This window comes from Callithrix jacchus, chromosome 12 (genome assembly GCF_049354715.1).
Source record: "Callithrix jacchus isolate 240 chromosome 12, calJac240_pri, whole genome shotgun sequence".
NCBI classification, from domain to species: domain Eukaryota; kingdom Metazoa; phylum Chordata; class Mammalia; order Primates; family Cebidae; genus Callithrix; species Callithrix jacchus.
Window position 1 is genome coordinate 109618481 of NC_133513.1, and position 24552 is coordinate 109643032.

Below are 24552 nucleotides of genomic sequence, written 5' to 3' on the forward strand. Positions count from 1 at the left end.
ATGAAGACTCCTAAAGCTCTCCAAACCTGTGGTTCTGTTGGGTAAGTCAAGGCAGGCTGTTATAAATAGAATTCTCTGCTTTTCATAAAAATCCCATCCCACTCCTAGAGTCTGATTTGGTAGGTGAGGTACGGGATACTGAAAGAGGTCCCTGGTGAGTCTGCTGTGTGTCCCTAGGCACTGCCACCAACGTAGCATGATAACGACACGGCCAGATTCCTTTTGCCATCTTGCAGGAGAACTTCCTTTAGTTCACACAACAGTTCCTTCTCCCCTAGCAGGGTAAGGATGTCTAATATGTCCCAGTAAAGCAAAGAATATGCATTTCCCGGGGCCCATCAGTCTCAGGTAACACTGCCTCAGGGCTTCCAGCTCTCTAATCTTTTTTGTGGTTTTAAAGTTTTGTTTGTTTGTTTAATTCTTCCTCTTTGTTATTACCAGCTCTCTGACTTTTGAAGCTAAATGGAAAGACTGGGTGAGACAAGCTCTCAGCAGCTTTGCAGTATGAGGGAGGGATCCAGAGCCTGTGCCCAGCAACCTCTCCGATATATGCCCAAGCCCGGCCCAGCCCTTGCCTGTGGCTCCTGGATCCAGGCCAACCTGATTCCCATATACACTAGTTGGTGATGCTGGAAAAGCCCGTCCCCTTTCTCAGCTGTGCCTTGCCAAGTGGCTGAGCCCTGGCTGATACTTACGGAGATGCTCAATGATGCTGTCAATGGTTGGCTTAAAAAGGGCATTCATGGCATCTGGACTCATCCTCAGCATCCCCTGCGAAGACCACTTCACGAAATCCACACTGCAGGAGCATAGCATGGAAAAGAGCAGGCAGTGAGGGTCTACGCGATACCCAGGTTTATCTGCATAAACGTGTGCCCTGGCAGAACATCTGTCACATCTCAGAGGGCAAAAAGGGGGTTGAAAGTCAAAAGCACCTTTGGAAACCCCTAAACTGCCAGGACCTGGACCCTTAGAATCTCAAAAGCTAAGACGTAATCTCTTCTGTGTATCTTAAGTTTGGCTGTGACTGACGTTCCCCTGGGATAGTGGAGGTCAAAGTCTGGTGCAAAAGGCAAGGAGCTAAAGGGCTCACTGCGGTCCTTTTGCAGGATCACAATTTCAACCGAACAGTATTTGGATTCAAGTGTGTTAAAAGCTCCCTGGTGAGTTTATTGTATTGCTACCTAGAGCTACAAATGGGTGTGCTCAGGTGCAAGTCCTCAGCCCTCCAGGCACCTGTCAGGTGACAGAGGAAGCCCCGTCCCAGCCTCTGTCCAGAAACAACAGTGTGGAGCAGAGACAGCCCTGGCCAGGAACCTGGAACCGTGGAGCTCTGGCCTGGCCATCACCACTGTGGAGCTCCGGGACTTTGGGCCCACTGGACTCCATTTTCTCCAAAGCCGGTCTCCACATCTGGAAGTCAAGCATAACTGCATCTGTCCTACCTCCTTCACAGGGGTTGTGGTAAAGATGAAGTTAAACTCTCTGGAAACTTTCTGGCACTAAGCAAATGCCAAGGACTGTGTATTCCCCAGACCTACAAGGTGTGCCCTGCTTGCTCTAAGAGGCCAGGCAAATGGCGCCTCTGTCCCTAATGCAAAAGCATACACCTGCAGCTTCCCAGCAACATGTTCTAGATGCTGGAAAGGAAATCCTTTCCCTGCCATAGGCCAAAGGACAATGCAGTGTGGTATGGAATGACCCCATGGCTAGCCACAGCCCGTCTGCTTAGTGGGAGGGTTGACAGATCTCAGAACAGTGCAGGTAGGTCTTGGGATTCCACACAGAGGACAGATGCCCTCTGTGGGGGGCCAACGGGGCAGAGAACATCAGCCCAGTAAGAGGAGTCCAGACTGGCCCTGCTCCAAGGGCAAGAAGATCTGGCATGAAATCTGCTTTGATTTCCACTAAAAGGAACCAGGGCTTCTTGGGGAAATGGCAGATTCCAGGCCTGGAGTAGGTAATATACAAGATGAGCCAAGAATGCCTTGACATGCAGGAAGGCAAAGACACTGTCACCACCACAAGCGTCATGGCAAAGAGACTCCGAGCCAATGTGACAAGGCTCCTACTGGCCGAGATGGGACATTTTGGGTATCAGTAAGGATGAAACTGCCATGGTTTAAAATACATCAAATATGCTTAAATCCTTAAAGTTGTAACGATACTCCCCTTCATGTCCTCTCACAAAAGGAAAAACTCATTAGGTACTTTGGCAGATGCTAGGAAATTGATTTTTTTTTTAAACTCGTAAATGGAGGCTGAAAACCAACCCATTTATCCTGTCTTCCCTAAGTGAGCTGTACTTCGGGGCACCCAAACCGCTGAGGGGCCAAGTTTCTCTCTCTGGGACTATTCTAGCTAAATAAATGAGGAAGGACTGATGGACCAAGATAGTGGCCACGTGGCCATCCCTAGTGCATTAGCGGACCAGGCAATAATCATCAACGACTGCTAACATCACAAGAGGAGAGACGGACAGACATTTTGTGTCCCTTGCTGGGATACAATAGGAAGGACCACCACCCATAAGGCTGATGTGTCAAAGATCCAAACCTCTAAGTCAACCTGTCAACTTGCAAAAAAAAAAAAAAAAGCCAGGAACATGATGAACCTGCTGTGTAACATGGTGGACATGAGCTAAGCAAAGCCCAGATTATAGGAAACTCCAATCTAAGGACAAACTACTAGTTTTGCCATCTAATAAACTGTGAAGGAAAAAACAGGAGGGGAAACTGTACGTTAGTGGGACTGGAGAGGCACATCCAATAGCTGCTCTGTAGAGCCCGGGTTTGGATGCTGATACAAAGTGAAAAACATTGGACAAATGGGAAAACGTTAACTAGACATTTGATGATATTGAGGAATTATTACTTTTTAAGTGTTATCGTGGCATTGTGGTTGTGATTTAAAACTTGTCTCCTTTAGAGGCACATACTGACATAGATGAGCTGATAATCTCTCTAAGATTTGCTTTCTAATAATTGGATTTCGCCTAGCCAGGAACTGACAGTTGTTGATGCTGGACAATGGGGTATTTTACAGGGTAAATGTTCCCTTCAAAAGGGTTACTAGAAAAAGGTAATTATGAAATGTGATAGGAAATCTATCTGTAGCCAGCATTTCACTATGGATACTATATATTTATAATGTTTAAGATTATTAGAAATCTATTCTTTTGATCTATTTTTTTAATTCAGTTTTAAACCGTCTTCTAAATATATTCATTTTGCAACAAGCTGAGACACAAAATCACTCAAGGGAGTCAAAGTAGCAAGAAACCTAGACTCCCATTGGGTTAATTCCACAAATATTTATTGAGCACCTACTGCATATCAGGTTCTCTTCAAGACACTGGGGAAACAGCAAGGGCCAAAACGGAACTTCAACTGCTTTCATAGTTTCTCTGTTTAGCAAACACATAGATAATACTTTCCAGGTCCAGGCATTGTTCTAAGCACCTAACATATATTAATTCATTGCATTCTCACAATGACCCTTGGAATTAGGTGGAATTATTTTCCCATTTGCCACATGAAAAAAACTGAAGGAAGATAAGCTGAGTCCCTTGCCCAAGGTCATACAGCCAGTGTGTAGGACTGGAACCCCAAGTCCACACTTCCTTCCTCTCTCCCATCAGCACGTTCCACCCCCTAGAACGTCCGGAGCCTGAGGTGATGAGCCCAACTCACTTGCTTTTCCGCAGGGCATGCTCCACACTGTGCCCTCGGAACTTCTTGTAGTAGTCAATGAAGGAGAAGGGCAGCGTGATGTTCAGCGGGTTAGTTCGGTCTGGGGCAGCTGCCCTTTTGCGAGACTCAAACGCGATCATTAAGTCAACCCAGGCTGCAGGGCGTTTGATTTTGAATTGTTCAATGAAATCCTCTCCAAATATTTTACACAGAAGTTTTTCGAATTCATAATCTACTCCTAAGGATCCATAGGGTCCGCCTGAGTAGAGAACAAAAAGGGAGGCCATGGTGTTAAAAACCATTAGAAACCCAGTCCAGACTCTGAGAAATAGGCCTACCTGTTCATCTGTGACTGACTTAGCAATAGTACTGCAGCTATAGGTGTTTACTGACACTTCAGAACCCTGTGCCACTTCTCATTCCATGTGGAGAAGCTTTTCCCTACAGAAATCTCGTCACCAATCTTTTATTTTTTCTTTTTCTTTTTCTTTTTTTTGAAATGGAGTTTTTGCTCTTGTTGCCCAGGCTGGGGTGCAGTGGCACAATCTCAGCTAACTGCAACCTCTGCCTCCTGGGTTGAAGCAATTGTCCAGCTCCGGCCTCCCAAGGAGCTGGGATTACAGGCACACACCATCATGCCTGGCTAAGTTTTGTATTTTTAGTAGAGATGGGGTTTTGCCATTTTGGCCAGGCTGGTCTCAAACTCTTGACCTCAGGTGATCCACCTGTCTCCACCTCCCAAAGTGCTGGGATTACAGGCATGAGCATGGGCCCAGCCAACAATCTATTTTAAATCAATTACATTTTAATAAAATTAATACTTTTATCTAACTAGGCCCATCAAGGTATTCCAATACAAGACATCCAAGGGCGGGGACTGGAAAACCAGCAGGCCTGGTCTAGTCCCTGTGTGATCCTCTAATAACCCATTATCCTTTCCACTCCAACCTCCCAAAAGAAAAACAGCGTGTTCTTTGGTTTGGCGATCTTCTTTTGGGAGTCTCACTTTGTCACTCAAGCTGGAGTGCAGTGGTGTGATCCCTGCTCACTGCAACCTCTGCCTCCTGGGTTCAAGCAATTCTTCTGCCTCAGACACCTGAGTAGCTGGGGTTTCAGGTGTGCACCACCACGCACAGCTAATTTTTGTATTTTTTAATAGAGATGGGGTTTCATCATGTTGGCCATGCTGGTCTCCAACTCCTGACCTCAAGTGATCTGCCCACTTGGCCTCCCAAAGTGCTGAGATTATAGACATGAGCCACCGCACCTGGCCTATGGTTTTGTAATCTTGATCCAAGACAAGGTGAAGCCTCCCTAGAAAGTTCACCTTAGCACTGTCATGGGCAACATCAAGTTATAGTCTGATCCTTTCAGAATTTTCAGAAACCAACTCCCTTGGCCAAATCTGAAACAGGCTCAACTTTAGGCCAACACCCAAGTTGTGATGGTTTGTGTTTTAAAGAACGTTTAATTGCATTTTGCTTTCCAATTTCAAGCAGACATTAGTATCCTCCACCGCCTACGATCCCACATGTTAGTGGCATTTAAGAGAATAAAAGAGAGGAATCTGAAACAAGTGAAAACAGAACTGCCTGGAAACTGCTCAGGTATGAGAAAATCCGCCCTGCAGGGGCTCACCTGTGGCTTTATACAGTTCCTTAAGGTGTCCCTCCGGTAACCGGATCTGATGGACTGTCAGGTCTACGGTGCCACCGCCACTGTCCACAACCACATACTTGTCACCTGGCACAAAAACAGCCATCTTTTACACAGACTGTTTGCCAACCCCATCCGAAACAAGCTAGTGGGTGGTAACTAGGCAGACCCAGCTAAGTGCCCTCAGGGCTTCTCACTAGCACAATGATTTTGATAATTAGCAGCTCCAGGAGTTAACCATAGCCAAAGGGAATGCAACTGGCCCGGGAGGACAGTTAGGGATGGACCACAGAGAACCCAGGTGAGTGAATCTTTTTTTTTTTTTGAGACAGAGTTTTACTCTTGTTGCTCACGCTGGAGTGCAATGACACAATCTTGGCTCACCGCAACCTCCGCCTCCCAGGTTCAAGCGATTCTCCCACTTCAGCCTCCCGAGTAGCTGGGATTACAGGTATGCGCCACCATGCCCAGCTAATTTTGTATTTTTAATAGAGACGGGGTTTCTCCATGTTGGTCAGGCTGCTCTTGAACTCCTGACCTCAGGTGATCCACCTGCCTTGGCCTCCCAAAGTGCCGGGATTACAGGCATGTACTTAGTGGGCAGCTTCCTGCCACATGGATAGTGCCTAAAATCATCTGCGTTTCTAGACTTACGCTGGAACTGATTAATTCCAATCTCTACTTGGTTTTACAACGTGCAAAATTACAGCTCCCAAAAGAGCTCTACCTGCGTGAGTGGTCTTTAGAACCCACTGAGTTTGAACATTTTCCAAAAGGGCAAAAGGGACAAATGGGAATGCCTTTTTGCGAGCAGCACAGGAAAATCCAGCAAGAGCAAAGGACATTGAAGGACGCTACCTTCCTCCAGCTCGGACCAGATTTCTCCTATGACATTCTCCACCAAAAAGGTCCGACTCTGCCGATTACGCCGTATGTGCTCCTTAGCTAGTGGCCGACAGAAAGAAAATGATGACGGGTTAAGAAAGCATGAAGAGGCAGAGGGTCAACAGCATGAGGAGATTTAGGGATGGAACATTAGTGACACATGACCAAAATGAGTAAATACGATGTCGGGAATCACAGAGCCAGCTCTTCCCAGAGAAAGCGATTTCCACCGGCCTTCCTCTAAACCTCAGTTTAGCCTGTGCCCAGCTGAAAAGCCCACCCTAATGAGATTCCCCTCCCCTGGTGACATTTTTTGGAGAACGGGTTAATGAAATCACTTAGTTTCCTGGCTTTGCTGTCCCAGGGAGGAAGCTATCTACCAAACAGCCTGCAGTGCGCTCAGTTAAACAATCCGCATCAAGGAACTTTGTCTGATACAAGGAATGTGGAGTATGTTTTCCTACCCTGGACACTAGATAAACGGACTGGGGTGGGGGTGGGGGGCCATATCCTGATCCAGCTGAAGGCAATATGCACTTCGGCCACAAGATGGCGCGTCTGAGCCTGGCAAACCCCTGTTCTGCCTTTTCCATTAACACAGGAACAACCTTGGCTCCCTTGGGGTGCTGAGTGGCGGGGACGCCTGTGTGGCTGTGACAGACAGGGCAAAAATCATTGTCCTTATGTTCAGGGGAGGAAACCAGATCAGGGGAGGTTAAAGGGCTTGCAGTTCTCAAGACTCTTTTCTTGCAATCTGAAATTAACCCTCAGACCTCAGGCCTTTGAGATTGAACAGTTTATAGGCAATTGGAAAGAGCAGAATAATGGAATGTTTCAAGATGAGAAGGGTGCCGTGAGAGGGCACCTGGGGGGGCGGCAGGGCACCGCCAAGGTGGGAGTTTGGGCAAATCGACCCTCTGGGCCTGTTTCCTCATTCACAAAATGGGGATATTAATAGTTGGCTTAAATTCCTCGTGGGCAAAATAAGGACTGAGTCTCTAACACATCCTCAGCCAGCACACAGTAGGTGATAATGAAGACAACACACCTAATGTGAGACCCGGTACTCAGCAAATGGTAACTGAGCAATTGAGGGCAGCCCCTGACGTTACAGGGGAAAGCTCTGCTGTGCGTGGCTCTCTGTCCCATTCCACAACCTCGCCCCCTCCCCTCTTTTTCTGTTGTTTAGTCCCTAAGCTAGTGCTGCTGATTTTGAATTGTCCTAGAAACCCCTCTGTGGGTTATCCAATAAAGCGCCCTTGACCCTCTAGCCTCTTTCAGCAAAGAACACGGTGTTTACAAAACAACTTCTTCTCTGGGGATTAGAATGGCAAACACCAGGCCAGCTCCAAGTTCTTTTAAACCAGGGCCTGGTTTGGAGTGGAGAGGGAGGCCTCCCTTGAGTTAAGAGTTCCTGTGGGCCTGGGAGGGCTCCCCAAATTCAGAGCCTCTCTCCTGCTCCCAACACCGGCTCCAGATTGCAGACCTTGTAATGGGCATTTGGTTTCCTAAGCCATCTAGATGGCTAAAAAATGGCATTCAGAAAATACAGCCAAGCGAGGCTAATATGACATGTACTGAGCTCTCAAAAATTAGCCCAGTTTTCAGGCAAATTAAGCCCCGGATTGTGAAAAATGTAGCCTTTATCAATCCCGTTCAATCCTTTATGAGTAAAATCATGCTGACGGCAAGCCCTGCACTGCTGGGGCTGAGCACCAGGTCCATTTCTCTGCATGGCACCCACTGGGCTTCGGTCAGGGAGGAGCATCCAGGCACCTCAGGTACTGGTCGAGTGCTCTGCCAGGCTTGCCCCAGACAGCGCTCGTCTGGCACCAGCCAACAATTTGAGGACTTCAAAAGCCAAGAAGACCTGGGAGCACAGAGACAGCAAATTCCATAAGCCACAGGACGGTAACACAGAGCAGTGTGGGGGCAGAGGTGATAAATTAAGGGAAAGGAACCCAAAAACTCTCAGGGAAGGCAGTCTTTCAAAAACAAATGTTTCCCCCTAGACTTACAAAAAGTTAAAAAGAGCATTCTAGAATTAGCTAATGAATTTGTGTTTATGAACAACATGAAGAATCAGCATGTAAGATATAAACCCAGTCATTCCTTTTTTCCAGTGAAAACAATGAAGATGGGAATTTAAACCTCTGAGTATTTACTACGATGTTAAGGCATCTGATTTAGTTAGTGATTAGGCTAGCCTCAGTGTGCCTTGAGGCTGAGCATTGGTAGAAAGGGGCAAATCAAGCCCTCAGATCTTAAAGGGAAGCTGTTTCCATTCATTCCGGGTAAATCCGATCTAAGGTGTGAGCACACAGCTCCTGGTGTGCTGGAGCAGCAGCCTGGTGACGAGGGAGTCTTTTGCCACTGCTCTGTGGCTGAGGTTCCCAGATTCCTGAATCTTGGGATTGAAATACAAAGAGGTGGCCTCTGGGGCAGAGTTGCTTCTGTCAACAGGAAGAGGGGAGGCCAGGAGGAGACAGCTTGAGACAGTCTGGGCAGGAAGGCACATGGGCTCAGGGTGAGCCTGGCCTGGTGCCTTGGGAAATGCAGGGATGGGCCTTGGGTGTGGGATCCAAAGAAAAGCTGGGAACAAGCTTATGGCGGGGACAACGCAGCAACAGTCCTCACTGATGTCTTCTTCCCTCTCCTCCTCCTGGGCCTGGGGCCTTCCAGTGGGGGGTGGAGGTGACATGCCCTCAAAGCCCCCATCTGGGAACAGAGCTCAGAGCTGCAATGCCTGGCGCCACCCCCACAGTGCACCCACTTAGCGCCCGTGCTCACATTGGTGCCTTGACCCTGACAGGACCTGTCTGCAAACCCTGTAGCCCTGGACAGACCCACAGAGCCCTGGATACCAGGGAACCACATTCTGTGACCGAGGCTATGACCCACTTGCATGCAGGTAATTATTAAAGAGAAAAAGCTTTTTAAAATCCCAATCCTGAGTCTCCCTAGGCTGGTGCTCCTTCCCATAGCTAAGTGAGCATCACCCAGGTCAGGAAAAGTCAGCCAGTTTCATCCGTATTTTAAACTCTCAGGGAAGACACATAATGAATTCATCACACATGAAGCAGGCCCAATGAGTGAGTCAGCAATAAATCAACAGTCTTAATGGAGAATTAATAACAGGCGATGGAATTAGATTAAGAATCTGTTAATACATAAGAAAGATTAAGAGCCTAGTAAAATGCAAGGCCAAGAACTGCTCTCAGGCTCCCTCAGGTTCTTAGAGAGAAGCTTCCCACCCTCAGGCACTTGGTGGGTGATGAACCAGGGTAACCATGCCCACTGGAGGAGCCACATAGTGGGGCTGAGCAGAGAGGTGCTTCGAGCCCACCTCCTCCTGGAGTATCCTGATTCTTCATTATGGCACTAAGTGCCTTTAAAATCATCAGAGGGAGAGAGACATCCAGGGCTTGGGAGGGGAAGAGAGCAGGAGGGGAAGAGAGAGAGCAGAGGTACCCTGTGTAAACCCAGCTCCTACTGTGTCACTGCCGCTGTACCCATTGACGGCTGCCTTGCTGCTCAGCTCAATCATCTGGTGTAGCCGCAGCTTTCGGCAGTAGATGGAGGCCGCCTCAGGCTCCAAGGCAATGATGAGCTGCTCCGAGTTCTCGGGAGAGGCCAGGCCTGCCTGGAAGACAGAAACAGATGCTGGGACCCAGGGCCCTCCGGGCAGGCCTGCTCACAGGACACCCATGCCTGCTGGGCTGACCTCCCTAAGGAAGGCGCCCTCATGCTCTGCTTCTGTGGGACATTCTCTACACAGTCCTCCGCAGAGCTTCGGTACTGGGCCCCAGGCCAGATACCCTAACACCCCAGGGTGGCCAAGGAAAATGTACAGGCACCCTGGGGGAAACGCCCAGTGCTTTGACCATGGGGACTCCTGCACTTGGGGCTTGCTTGGCTCAGAACTGAGAAGCACAATGGGGAGGGGCAGGGGGAATACAGACTGTAGGATGCACACTGGGTTCCATGCTCCAGGGGTGGTGGCACAGCCTTGCAGAGGCCCTGAAACTTTCCAAACCATCGCAGGGTGGAAGGCAGGTGATCTGTTCTCAGTTGTCATATGCCACAGGGTCTGACCAAATCAGAGCACACTCCAATCTTTGGTGGCCTTGGAAACGGGCCATGGCTGGGTCTCAGTGACGCGAGCATTTGACTTTGTTATCTGGATAACCGACCTGTTATCTCCAGAGCACTAGGAGTGTTCCTGAGATTTATCTACTGGGGGTGACAGATGAGCAGTGGCTCCAGGAGGAAGCCCCTCCTGGAATCCCATATAGTCCCTCAACTTCTAGAGTGTGGTTGAGAGTCAGTGAGCAGGTATCTTATTCAGCGCCTCCACCCTTTAATAGTTTTACTATATACATATATCACAAATAGTAATAAATATTCCTTTAATAGTCTGATCCCCAAGTTCTCATCTGTGGCCTCCATCTGCAAACATTTGGGACCTCGGCCTGTAGTAGACAGAAAGGCTTCTGTTCTGTGACGTCTGACCCGTCCCAGTCACCACTCCTGTGGGCCTTGAGAAGGGCCAGCCCAGGAGGCCCTGGGATGACCCTTCTGAGGATGCTTAGAGAAACAGCCTGGCTTGGCCTCTAACCAGGTCCCTGGCACCTCTCATGGCCTGAGCTGCAGTGGGAGGCCCCACTTGCTTCTGGAAACCATCCAGGCACATGGGTGTCCTCAGTTGCTAGCACAATAGACCATGGAGGCACACTTTGTCCTTGCCACTGCTGAGCTGCTTTTTGACATTTCTTAGGAACCTTGGGATGCCACCTTCATGCCACACCTACTGGGAGGAATTTTATACCAGACCCCTGGGGGTTTGTGCATTCTTCTTGCAGACCAGGTTCAGAAGGTCTCCTAATGCCACACACGCACAAATACCCTCTTATCAAGGGGAGCCGGCCTCATCGTGGGCAGAGGGGTTTGGGAGGTCCAATTACTGGGCAAGGAGGGAAGGGGATTTAAGAAGGCAAAGCAGCCATGCATGGTGGCTCACACCTGTAATCCCAACACTTTGGGAGGCCATGGCGGGCAGATCACCTGAGGTCAGGAGTTTGAGACCAGCCTGGCCAACATGGTGAAACCCTCTCTCTACTAAAAGTACAAAAAAAATTAGCCTGGCATGGTGGTGGGCACCTGTAATCCCAGCTACTTCAGAGGCTGAGGCAGGAGAATCCCTTGAACCCAAGAGGCAGAGGTTGCAGTGAGCCGAGATCACACCACTGCACTCCAGCCTGGGTGACACAGTGAGACTCCATCTTAAAAAAAAAAATGCAAAGGACCTTCAGAGCCATTTGTCAACTCCTTCACTTTATGTAGAAAGAGAGGGAGGGTGGCCTCCAGTTTGCCCAGGATACAAAGATTTCCTGGGATGTGAGACTTTCAGCGCTAAAACTGATACTACCAGCAGGCAGATGACTGAACACCTTCACTCTGTAAAAACCAAATGGCTCAAACATGGCAGAACCCCGTCTGGAAGACTGACTTTATAAAACCAGATGAGAACCACCATGCTCATGCCCTACACTGTCCTTGGTGAACTGCGCTGTTCTTCCTATCACCTAGTACCCTCACCTACGGCCAACCAACCAGGCAGTGTCAATGCCCATCAGCTCAGCCCATGGGTCAGAGGCTGGGTCTGCCCTTGGGTGACATCGGTCAACAGGGCCCTGACTCAGGTGCATGACACTGCCTGAGTTGTCATGGTACCAGCAGGAATTTTGTACCAGACCCCTGGGTCTGGTACAAAATTCCTGCTGCCCCCTATTCAAGCAAGTAAGTCCCCCCTCCCAGCTTCACTCTCACAGGGTCATATTAGACATCCTTAGCACAAACATGGCTGGAGGTTAAAGTGAAAGGATGTGGCTCTCACACGTGCAGTGCCTCCGGCAAAGGTGAAGCCTCTGAGCCTGGATCCTGGAGGAAGAAATCCCAAATAAGATCAAGAGGGGCCCCTTCCGAAGGACAGCTCCTGTGCTGATTCTTCCATCTTTGAAGGCATGTAGAGTCAAGGACCTCACAGGAGAATAGAAGTTCCAAGGGGAAAGCTTCCACAAAACAGGATGAGGAAGAAGGGACAGCTCACTGCAAAGAAACTGCTGGGCCTGTATGTATACAATTCTCCTCCAAAGTTCAAACTTGAAAATCAACTAGGGTCGGGGGGAGGTGGTAAACCCATGAGTGGAGCCCAGGGAGTTGGTGTGAAGGAAGAAAGGCAAAGACTGTGACCCAGATGCTACATTATGGTTACCATGTCCCACTGGGATGTCAGCCTGCCAGGTGGGACTTGCAGCAGTGAGGACAACACAGGGCCAGTGGAAAGCAAGGTGAGCCAGGGATAGGAGGGGAGAAATCAGCAAAAGCTCTGCCCCTTGTCTCTCTCCCATACTGTGAGATCCACCCCATCCTTCTTCCCACACCATAAGCCCCACCCCTCATCCTTCTTCCCACACCATAAGCCCTACCCCATCCCTTTTCCCATACCATAAGCTCTGCCCCCATCCTTCTTCCCATACCATAAGCCCCGCCCCATCCTTCTTCTCATACCATAATCCCTACCCCCATCCCTCTTCTCAAACCATAAGCCCCACCCCTCATCCGTCTTCCCACACCATAAGCCCTACCCCATCCCTCTTCTCACTCTATAAGCTCCACCCCATCCCTCTTCCCACACCATAAGCCCTACTCCCAACCCTCTTCCCACACCACAAGCTCAGCCCCCTCATCCTTCATCCTACACCATAAGCTCCATCCCTTATCCTTCTTCCCACACCATAAGCTCCATTCCTCATCCCTCTTCCCATACCATATGCTCCACCCCTCATCCCTCTTCCCACACCATAAGCTCCACCCTCATCTCTCTGCCCACAATACCCCTGAAATCCTGAAATTCTGCACAGGAACTCTGACTTAGATGGGAAATCTTTATATGGAAAATCAGATCCAACAGTCCAGAGGGTTGAAGAACCCCAAGTAAAATTCTACAACTCGAGGGCATCTGAGTGTGCCTGGTGTGCAACTGACAATTCAAAAGAACTGTCCCCTGCCCAGGACACTCTCACATGCTGAAGACATTCAGGCTGCCCCAAGTCTGCCAAAAACAGCTTGGGCTGGCCCCCTCAGGGGAGGCCTTTCATGTGTCCCTCTCCAGCTGAGCTGGCCTCAGCTCCACAGCAAAAGCTTTGGCCCATTTCCATAGGGGGTTCCCCACTGTACCTGGAAGAGGATGCAGGTGGGAAGCGAAGGTGAAGAGGACCCCACTCCCGAGGGGAGGAAAAGGCAAGGTCACGGGCTGTGTCTGGGAGGCCCAGGACAAAGTAACCACACTCCTTTGCTTGAACCAGCTCCTGTCCTGTGAGGGGCCATGTCCCACCCACAAACTCCCATGGAGGCCCCAGAAGAGAGCTGAGGAGGAGAGGTGAGATGAGGCAGCAGATTCTACACAAATTCAATCTCCCAGGAGTCCCAGAGCTGCTATGGACTTTGAGGAAAGGAGGAAATGCTAAAGCATCGCCCAGGCTCTCAAAAACCCAGCTGTCTTTCTCTCTGGGCAGGAAGACCCAACCCCTGGAAGTATAAGATTTGTTTCGACATTAACACGCAGCCACCCTCAACAGAAGCCCTCCACCTGGCAGCCCTCAGCAAACCTATGGGTCTGTTTGCCTGGGATCAGGCCAGGGTCACCTGCAGCAGAAGAACACTCTCTATTTTTATAATTCTGCCTTTGGAGAAGGTACCTCATGGTTACTACTCCTACGAGAGCGCTCCCTCCACTGGGGCCCCTGCCAAGCACTTAACATATTCGTTTCCAGTCCTGTACACCAAGCTTGTCCAACCCATGGCCCAGGATGACTTTGGATGCAGCCCAATACACATTTGTAAACTTTCTTAAAACATTATGTTTCGTGATTATTTTTAGCTCATCAGCTATCAGTAGTGTTAGTCACATTCTATGTGTGACCCAAGACAATTCTTCTTCCAATGTGGCCCAGGGAAGGCAAAAGATTGGACACCCCTGTTATAAATGGTGCAGACATGTGTAGCCTCTCTTGCAAGATGGTGGGTTTTCCAAGGGCAACACTCAGTTCTTCTTGCCCCAAAGCACACAGTAGGTGTTCAGGAGGTAGCTGCTGAGTGAACAGATCCACCAGCCCTCCAGCCAGCCTTTTTTTCTGCAGTTTCCTGGCCCGCCTCCCTGCATTCCACAGCCTTGACCTGTGGCTTCTACACACAGAAAATATCTGAACCAAGAGCATGCTACCCCATTTAACTCCTCCAAGAATTTGGGGCAGAAGGAGCACCATTGTAGTAGCTCTTTAAAGCCTTCCTCTGTGATCATGAGTTTCACTCAGGAGAAGCAGGTGAGAAAACCACACTCCAGGGAAACTGAGGAGGTGAGGAAGTGGTGTTTACACCAACTCTGCTCCTCCACCCTGCAATCAGCCAGGAGAATCTGCCAAGGGCCTGTGTCCACAGCTGAGAAGAAGGCCAGGTCAGTTAAGTGCTCTGCTTGTCTGTGGTCAGGCTACAAAAGAGGCTCCAGCTGCACCAGTTCAGGGTGTTATGCAGTTTGTTTTTCCCCATAATTATTTTTCACTGCGGCTTGTTCCAAAGGGAGGCAGAAGCAGCTATGTCCCCATGTTAGATGAGATCATCGCACATATGGGAGCAGCATTTATTTAGCAGGTTTCCAGAGCCTGCTAGAGTTACACATTTTAGGCAAAATGATCTTAGAAATAAACTGGACTATTTCCTATCCACAATCCCCTCAGCTTCAGAACAGTCCGGGTCTACATCTTTTCTAAAGGCCTCAGAAGAGGGATCAACTGTTCTTTCTGTTACCATGTTTTTGCTGAATGCTCTTAAAGGGTCTAAAGATGGCTTGGGCCTATGAATTACAAAAGCTGACGGTTTAACCCATCTTTTAAACAAACAGTCGACACAAGGTGAGTTTCTGGAGTGTCACCAAGGAAACTGTATCTGTGCACTCTCTGTGCAGCCCTCACGGGCAGTGAGCCTGCCCCAGCAGAAGCCCCAGAACTCCAGGCCTGCTCCTCATAATACTCTCTTGCTTCCAGGCCACTTTCTCCTCCACCTGCCAGGTGGGAGGTTCAAGTTCAGCCCCCACCACTGCGCCACAAACTGGTGATCAGGAGGCCTAGAAGGAGGGGCTCCATTTTTCCCATGCAAGCAGAGTAGACGTGACCAGTTCTCCAACTGTCCTGCTGGAGTAGCCACTTCTACCTCAGCCTTCCAGCTCTCCTGCCTGAAGTCAGGCCCATGGGATGGGATGCACTGTGGGAAGAAGGGTTGCTGAGCAGCCACCACTGTGTAGAAGGAGACAGATGTCCACCTGATTTGATACCTTTCACAGGCATGGGTGCCTGGTGAGCACTTGCAGAAGCTGCTAGGCTGAGAACTATGTTCTGTGCTCAGACACTGTATTAGTCAGGGTTCTCCAGAGAAACAAAGCCAGTAGGGCATAGAGTCAGACAGACAGGCAGACAGACAGACAGAAGACAGGCAGATAGATAGATAGATAGATAGATAGATAGATAGATAGACAGAGAGATAGGTAGACAATTATAAGGATTTGGCTCATGCAATTATAGAGGCAAACAAGTCCCAAGATCTGCAGCCAGGAGAACCCACAGTATAGGCTGGCGAGCTCTGTACCCAGGAACAGTCAGTGTTTAAGTCTGAGCCTAAAGGCAGGGAAAAAAAAGTCTCAGCTCAAAGGCAGTCATGCAGGAGGAACTCCCTCTTACTCAGGGGAGGGTCAGCCTTTTGCTCTATTCAGGCCTTCAACTGATTAGATGAGGCCCACCTGCCTTAACAAGGGCCATCTGCTTTGCTCAGTTTATTGATTTAAATGTTGAACTTTATCACAGGAACACTCAGAATAATGACTGACTAAATATCTGGGCATCCTATGGCCTAGTCAAGTTGACATATAAAATTAATCATCATAGGTCCACATCTTTCTTAGTCTGTATACTACTGGGGGATGGAGAGAGAGTAAAGAGGTGTTAATTTTGGCCACAGAGTTGCAAATTTCATTTCCACTTTGTCCTAAGACTCTCCAGAAGGCAGGCTGAAGAGACTGCAGCAATGTCTGCAAAGCAACTGTGCCCCCAGTACACCCCTCTCCCTAACCCAAAAGTATGAAAGGCTTCAGTGAACCATTTGGCTGTGAGTGACCCAAGAGCAGGGACCCTGCCTTGGTTGGGTATAGAATCCAGTGCCTACCACAGTCCTGACACAGAGAAGACCTCCAGTATAGCTTTGTTTAATGAATAAATAAATGCATGAACAAAAAAACAATTGAATGATCGCTGCCATCTTTAAATCCACTCAGCGGCTGTCAAGGGAACACAAGTGTCAGATCAAAGCTGCAAAGGGTTGGCTGGGTGCGGTGGCTCATGCCTGTAATCCTAGCACTTTGGGAGGCCAAGGCGGGCAGATCACCTGAGGTCAGGAGTTCAAGACCAGCCTAGTCAATAGAGCGAAACCCTGTCTCTACTAAAAATACAAAAATTAGATGGGCATGGTGGCACACGCCTGTAGTCCCAGCTACTTGGGAGCCTGAGGAAGGAGAATCACTTGAACTCGGGAGGTGGAGGTTGCAGTAAGCAGAAATCACGCCACTGCACTCCAGCCTGTGCGATAGGAGTAAGAGGAAGGAAGGAGGGAAGGAGGGAAGGAGGGAAGGAGGGAAGGAGGGAAGGAAGGAAGGAAGGAGGGAGGGAGGGAAGGAGGGAAGGAAGGAAGGAAGGAGGGAGGGAGGGAAGGAGGGAAGGAAGGAAGGAAGGAGGGAGGGAGGGAGGGAGGGACAGAAGGACGGATGGACAGACAGACGGCAAAAGGTCAAAAACGAAGATGCAAAACACTGTAGTGAAGTCAGCCCATATCAAGAAAACAGTCCCTGTCTGCAGCATGTCTCTGGACTTGTGAAAGCAAATTCCTCAGATCCATAAACGTGGAGGTCACATCTGTCCTCACCCAGGAGCTGCAGGCTCTTTTCTCTCTGAGGTGCCCATTTGATTCCACCAAACCCCAAGGGACTCAGTGTCCTCCCCTGTGACTCCCCAGTGTGAGAGCCCCCACACCTCTTGCCCCACCTCTTGGAAGAGCTGGCCCAGGGCTCAAACTCCCCTGACAAATTGACCAGCCACTGTACCCCCTTTTTTTCAGGCTATAAATAAGAAGTGACCTTTTTATGGGTCACACATTTGTTGCTGAACTCTTCCTGTGGTCTGGGAAATGAGTCAAAACCATGAATCTTGAATGTTCTTCCTGGGAAAAACTCGCCAGGGGGCGTCTCCACAGACAGCTGTGTCCCAATGCCCCATCTCTGGCCACTGCCGGAAGGTTGACACTATGAAGCCTGTGCTCCATGATGCCCGGGGCTTCTATGAACAGCTAAACTGCATTTTTTTCTTCCCTTTTTAAAGAGCTTGCCTCTTTCCGGAGCTTCCACCCTCCTTCTTCATCCCTATAAAACAGATCTATTTTTGGCAGGTACATACACTGAGCCAGATTCTCACGCTGCAAGGCGGCAGGGGAATGCAGGGGAAGCAGCCCGGGGAAGGGGAGAGAGTGCGGGAGGGGACGCCTTGCCCTTGACTGCATGCAAGTTGAACTCGTAAGCTACTTAATGACACTGAGGTTCCCATGGCCGTTGAACTTTGCTGGGGCTCAGAGTTGACTCTTCGGGTGTTTTGTAAAAGAAAGGCTCACAAACATCAGAGTTGTGTCTCCTGGGAGAGGTGGGCAGGATGCCTCCTGAGAGGCATAACAGTGGGGAGGGGACATCCATGACCCTGGTAACTTGCCACAACCCAGCCTTAGCTGAAGACTCAGAAAACTGACTGTCAACAGGCAGAGAGCTGAGCCAGGCCCCAGGCATGGGTGTTCCTAAACCCAGGGGTTTAAGTGCAAAAGGAGCCAGCTCTATCCCCGGTACATAACAACAGGTCAACATGGCCCACCATTCCTGCCTCCAAGCCAGACCCTCAAGCTGTAGCTGCCCCCAGTGCCCACAGGGACAAGCTGGCCACTGGCACTGGAGCATATGTCTCCCTGGCCAACAAGTGCCTGTGCCTGGTATGCCCCTTGGCCATACCACTGCCCTCTGCACCCTCCCCCCACCCCCACCTAGTGAAATGTGCAGGGAACAACCACACTTCCTTTCTTTCCGGGCCATACCACTGCCCTCTGCAGGGTCTGCCACCCTCCCCCCACCCCCACCTAGTGAAGTGTGCAGGGAACAACCACACTTCCTTTCTTTCCCTGCAGCAGACATGCAGTTTTTAGCCTTCACGCCAAGCTGAAATGCCTGGTTCGTGGCCAATGGCCTTGGCTTGCTTTCTTACTCAAATATTCTTGTTTCCCAAGCCTTTTCCTTAAGGTTCTCACTTCACTTCACCCACAAAGTGTCTCTAAACCACCACTTTGAAATCCTAGCCCTGGAGACTCTGCAGCAGAAACATGACCTGGAAATGTAAAAAGCCAGGAAGGAAACCGAGCCCAGATCTTGTGGGACTGACCCTCACTGCTCCCCCAGGAGGAAGCTGAGGAATGCGAAGGCTCCTTGTCTCCCAGCCCCCACCCTGCCTAGGGGAGCCTCCTTGCTGCCTCCCATGGAGGCCAGTGAATGTGGGAGGTACCTGGATGGGACTACAGTCACCACCCTGGGCATCCTGGGTCCTTCTCCTCTGGCTCCCACCCACCCTGAACCCACCCTCACCTGGTAGGCAGCTTGTCTCATGAACTGCTTGGCAGGCTGCTTCCAGATGGCAGGCACCGTGATGACCCATCTGACATCAGAGTTCTCGAACTCTGAACCCGCCTGGTCACTCAGCTCCTGGAGCCAAGGGAAAGAAATGCAACAGGTCAAGTGGCAGCCAGTCCTCGGGTCAGCCTCCTGTGGCTTCACTGAATCCAGGCTTCCTGCCACAGGCTCTTCAGGAGCCGTTCCAGGGCCCCCTGAACTTACCAGCATCAGAGAGCAAAGATCTGTTTTCTGAATATTCAGCAGGCAGGGAGCTCTAGCCCCTTTCCGTCACTGAATGAGACTGTGGGCTGGAGAGTGGAGAATCAGAGGAAATCCCTGTGGCCATGTCCTAGTCATGTGACTTTGGACAAGTGACAACCTCTCAGGCCTCAGTTTCCATATCTGTGCAGTGGGGATAATGATGCCTAGCTCCCAAGATTGTTGAGAGGATTGACAATTTAGGGAGAGCTGTGTTTACTGAGCACTTACCACATGGTCTCCTACCTTATTAAGCACTGTGCATACACTGTCTCTATTCAGCCGGTCAAGAATCCTGTTAGGAAGGGATTCTCACTGTGCCCCTTTCCTACAGATAGGAATACTGAGACTTGGATATGCTCAGTATCTTTTTTTTTTTTTTTTTAGAGTTTTGCTCTGTCACCTAGGCTAGAGTGCAGTGGCAGTCTTGGCTCACTGCAACCTCCGCCTCCTGGGTTCAGGAGATTCTCCTGCCTCAGCCTCCTGAGTAGCTGGGACTACAGGCATGCCACCATGCCCAGATAATTTTTTGTATTTTCAGTAGAGACAGGGTTTTACCATGTTAGCCAGGATGGTCTCAATCTCCTGACCTTATGATCTGCCTGCCTTGGCCTCCCAAAGTGCTGGGATTATAGGTGTGAGCCATCGCACCTGGCCTCAGTACCTTTTTGACCACTGTACAGCTAGAAAGTAGCAGAGCCAAAATTTAGACCCAGAGCCTAGTCTATCTAGATGCAGAGAAGGTCTGAGTTGTTACACGTGGTCCTGTAGCTGAACAGTGCCTGGCCCAAAGTGATGCTTACCAGCTGGTGGCAACTGTCGCCACTGGCATCTACCTTATGGAAGGCCAGTGTATCGGGGAGTTTTCCCAAGGAAGGGATGACTATGAATGACATGACCTCACCAAGAACCATGTAGCCCTTAACTTTTGGTTACAGTTCAACCACATCACTGAGGCCCATGTTGATAAATGGGCTGGGCAGAAGCATCAGAAGTTTCCACTTGGTTCACAGAGACAAAATATGTCACTGGAAAACTTCTTAGACTCAGTATTCCCATCTGCTCAATGGACATCATGAAACTAACCCACAGCATTGCTTGCAAGATTCAATGAAAACACCTAAGGAATGCCTGGCCCAAAGACCTCCAACAAATGCTAGTTCTTTCCTTCCTTTCTCTTCCCATTGCCACGTTTACCAGACGAATCTGTAATCAATCCTACACACACACCAAGGCCCTTCTGTGTCTAACTCAGCTCTGAAACCAGAAAGATTAATAGACTGGTGAAAAAACAAACAAACAACATTCCTGACAGTGTCTCATTTTCCCTTTGTTTCTAATAGTTATCTTGGGTCTGGCCCACCCTCTCTCTCTTTGAACTAACTTCCTCTTTGATCAGTAAGTGATTTTCTTTTTGCCTTTACTTTTTCTAAAAATTTTCAATAAAAATGTTTCACGGTAAAAATATACACACCATAAAATTCATTGTCTTAACGATTTTTAAGTGCACAGTTCAGTAGTGTTAGGTACATTCAGTAAACTATTTTAAAACATGTTTCTAAAAACATCTCTGCTTTGGACCAACACAAAGCAGCCGTTTTTTTGTTTTGTTTTTTGTTTTTTTATCATCGTCATATTTCATTTCCTTGCAGGTCTGCATTGGGCTTGATAAAAACAGGTGAGAAGTATGATGTGTGTCGGGAAGATTCTAAGCAGTGTCCATTACCAGGCAGAAGACTTGAAACTCTTTAAAAGGAAAAGCATTCAAAGTACCCAAGATCGGCTTCCTTGAACTGTCTGGAGAGTTTAGAGGAGCAGTCAGTTCCCCAGCGGGTAGGGAACAGCTTGGAAGGGAAAGGCGCCAGCATTAATTAATTTATTATCTCATGTGTCAGGCACTGTCACGGGCTTTCCTTCATGACCCACTGGGATGCTTCATTTCGGTGACGCTTAGACATTCCGCTTGAGTAGATATCCTGCCTTAGCTCATTCCGGCCGAGCCATAGCCCCCTCCCTCCAAGTCCAGCCAGGCCCTGGCAAGTTGAGTTCCTCCTATCCATCAAATAGCTTTTTCTTCTGTAATTTCTTCAAGGCATGTTCCCTGCTGGGAGGAGCTACCTTTAAAAGAAAGGTGTCTGCAGGTTCCCTGGAGCCTCTCTGGCTGAGCTGAGCTCACAACCAACCATCCACATCACCACTTAACCTTCTGGAACCATTCCCTCCACCTCCTCCCTCCCCTTCTGAGATGGGCTGCTCACTCCTTTCCTGCTGGCAAACTCGAAAGACACCAACACCCTGGGCTTTCTGAGTCCGAAATTTCTACCCCCCGCCCCACCCTGGCCCCTATGGCTCTCCCTCCTAACTCAGGAGCCCCTGCGTACTCTGTGCTCTCTGCTCCTTTGCCTGCCTCAGAGCCCACAGACATGCCCTCACGTGGCCTCCCAGGGCACCAGGTGCTAAGCCAGTCCCTCTGCAACCTTTGCTCTTCGGGCAGACCGGGTCCACCTCATTGCGCCCTTCCCTTCTGCTTTCTGTCCCCTGGAACAGGGGGGCTGCCCCCTTCGCTAGTTCCAAGCAGACTTCAGGACGCTTGTCTCTGACTGTGGTCACCTTCGAACATGACCCAGTTCCCTGCCTCTTCCCTCCACCCATCTTGCTTCTAGGCCTCTCCGCATCTGTCCCATTGTCCCCTTGCTAGTGGAGTATTGTTTGCCCAGCACCCACTCCTTCCCAGCCCCGAGACCCTCTTTCTTCTTGGTGGTCAGGATCCTCCTTCTTGCTCCCTGAATGACCCCGTGGCCTTCAGTCTCAGAACCTCCCTCTCTCCCTGCAGACAAACCTGCAGAATCTGAGTCAGCTCCCTCCACACCACCAACCTCCACCCTGCGGGCTCTTCGGATTACTGGGGTCTCTCACTCTATGCTGTGTTCTGAATGTGTCCCCCAAAACTCATGTGTGGGAAATGTACCCCCCAGTGCAACTGTGTTGGGTGGGAGGTGGGGCCTAATGGGAGGTGTGTATGTCACAAGAGCTCCAGTCTTAGGAATGAAATTTTGCTGCTATAAAAAGGGCTTGCAGCCAGGCGCAACGGCTCACGCCTGTAATCCCAGCACTTTGGGAGGTCAAGGTGGTGGATCGTGAAGTCAGGAGCTCGAGACAAACCCGGCCAACATAGTGAAATCCTGTCTCTACTAAAAATACAAAAATTAGCCGGGCGTGGTGATGCCTGCCTGTAGTCCCAGCTATTCCGGAGGCTGAGGCAGGAGAATTGCTTGAACCAGGGAGGCAGAGGTTGTGGTGAGCCGAGATTGCGCCATTCCACTCCAGCCTGGTGACAAAGTGAGACGTTGTCTCAAAGAAAAGTGGGGGGCTTGCAGGAGTAAGTGAGCTCTTTCTCTTCTTCCATGTGAGGAAAAACTGTTCCTCACCCACATCCTCCCAACAAGGAGATGCTGCATTCAGGGCTCCATCGTGGAAGCAGAGACTGGGCCCTCACCAGACACCAAACGAACCAGCATCTTGATCTTGGACTTCCCAGCCTCCAGACTGTGAGAAATAAATTTCTGTTTTTCATAAATTACCCAATTTGTGATATTCTGTCACAGTGGTGCAAAATAGACTAAGCTACTTGATATGGTTTGGTGTGTCCCCACCCAAATCTCTCCGTGAACTGTCATCATCCCCGCATGTCAAGGGCAGGGCCAGGTGAAGATGACTGAATCATAAGGGCAGTTTCTCCCATACTGTTCTCATGGTAGTGACTCAGTCTCAGGTGATCTGATGGTTTTACAAAGGGGGTTCCCCTGCACAAGCTCTCTTGCCTGCCGCCATATAAGACATCCCTTTGTTCTTTCTTCATCTTCTGCCACGATTGTGAGGCCTCCCCAGCCATGTGGAACTCTAAGTCCATTACACCTCTGCCTTTATAAATTACCCAGTCTAGGGTATGTCTTATTAGCAGCATGAGAACAGACTAATACAACGCTCTGCTACTACCCTGGTGCCCATGTCACTCATCCCCCCACTAGAAATCCTTTGATGGCCTCCCACTAACCAAGAAGAAGTTCCCCGGCGTGGCATCCTCGGCTGTGCACCGTCTTGTCCTGAGCTCAAGGCATCCTGGCTTTATCCCACAGCCTTACCCTCACTCCTTCCACTCCAACTGTTTTCTTCAATGGCTGTTTGGCTGCTGCTTTCTTCCTTCTGAGCTGAGCCTGGGCCACTCCACCAGCTTGAAATACCCACCCTTCCAGTTGCTGCCTGTGAACCAATCCCACCCTGCCCTGAATCCACCTCCCACAGGGAGGCTTCCATGATGCTCCCCACTGAACAGAATCTCTGCCTCCCCCAGCACCCAGTTACCCCCTCATGACTCTGACCCCAACTACACACTCCTGAGTTGATTTCTCACTGCTGTAACTCGTATAGGAGTATACAAGACTGAGTTGATTTCTACACTGCCATAACTTGTATAGGATTTTGCACATAAAAGGCACTCAAAAAAACAGGTACTGGAATAGATGAAAGTAATCCCAAGTTCTCACTTCCTCTTTGTCTCCCTCTGACCCTATTTCTAGAATTCACTAAATTTCCTTTAGTGATCACACAATACCAAATGCTTCTGAAGTTCCCAAATCTTTTTGGATAAAGCTCAGTACATCAGGGCTGTCTAATCATCTGATCCCCCACCCACTGGTTCTCATGCCTGTGGGAGGAGACAGGGAGAGGACAGCCATATTCCACTTCAAAATCAGACGTTTTTGGAATTTCAGGCCATCATGACCACAGACCTCTATGGGGGTGATCCAAGGGGGTCACACTATTAGCTTCTTCCATGGGATCTGGAGGGATAGAAGAAGAGAGGGAGGAGGAGGAGAAACAGCAGCCGCCATGCACCCAATGCATAGACCAAGCTTGAAGGGAGGCACTGCATGGCCAATCCCATTTTCTAACAAATGGCCTAGTTATGCACCCCACTCTCCAGTTAGGAAAGTGGATCTGGGAAAGATGAAGTACCTTGCCCCAAATGGCACAGCTGCTAAGTATGTTTCCTGCCTCTCTTTTTGTTTTACTGAGACATAATTTCCATACCATACAATTCACACTTTTAAAGTATAGAATTCAGTGGGTTTTAGTGCATTCACAAGGTTGTGCAGCCAACCCCGCTACCTAATTTCATCACCCACCAAAGAAACCCATACTCTTTAGCAGTCGCTCATACTGCCACTCCCCGCAGGCCCCGGCAGAAAAGCCTCTGCTTTC

The 24552-nt window shown here is 49.5% G+C and overlaps 1 protein-coding gene across 5 annotated transcripts in view; it reads right to left on the reverse strand.

The window, feature by feature from the left end:
- The window catches only part of HSPA12A (heat shock protein family A (Hsp70) member 12A), a 183374-nt gene that overhangs the window by 4473 nt on the left and 154349 nt on the right, over positions 1 to 24552 (reverse strand). For all 5 annotated transcript variants that reach the window (XM_035269214.3, XM_078346604.1, XM_002756622.7 and 2 more), the window contains 6 exons: positions 19006 to 19122; positions 9705 to 9876; positions 6207 to 6293; positions 5331 to 5435; positions 3693 to 3951; positions 696 to 799 (listed from right to left, as the gene is read on the reverse strand). In XM_035269214.3, the coding sequence (XP_035125105.1) occupies positions 696 to 799; positions 3693 to 3951; positions 5331 to 5435; positions 6207 to 6293; positions 9705 to 9876; positions 19006 to 19122 (844 nt within the window). The remainder of the gene's footprint in view (positions 1 to 695; positions 800 to 3692; positions 3952 to 5330; positions 5436 to 6206; positions 6294 to 9704; positions 9877 to 19005; positions 19123 to 24552) is intronic.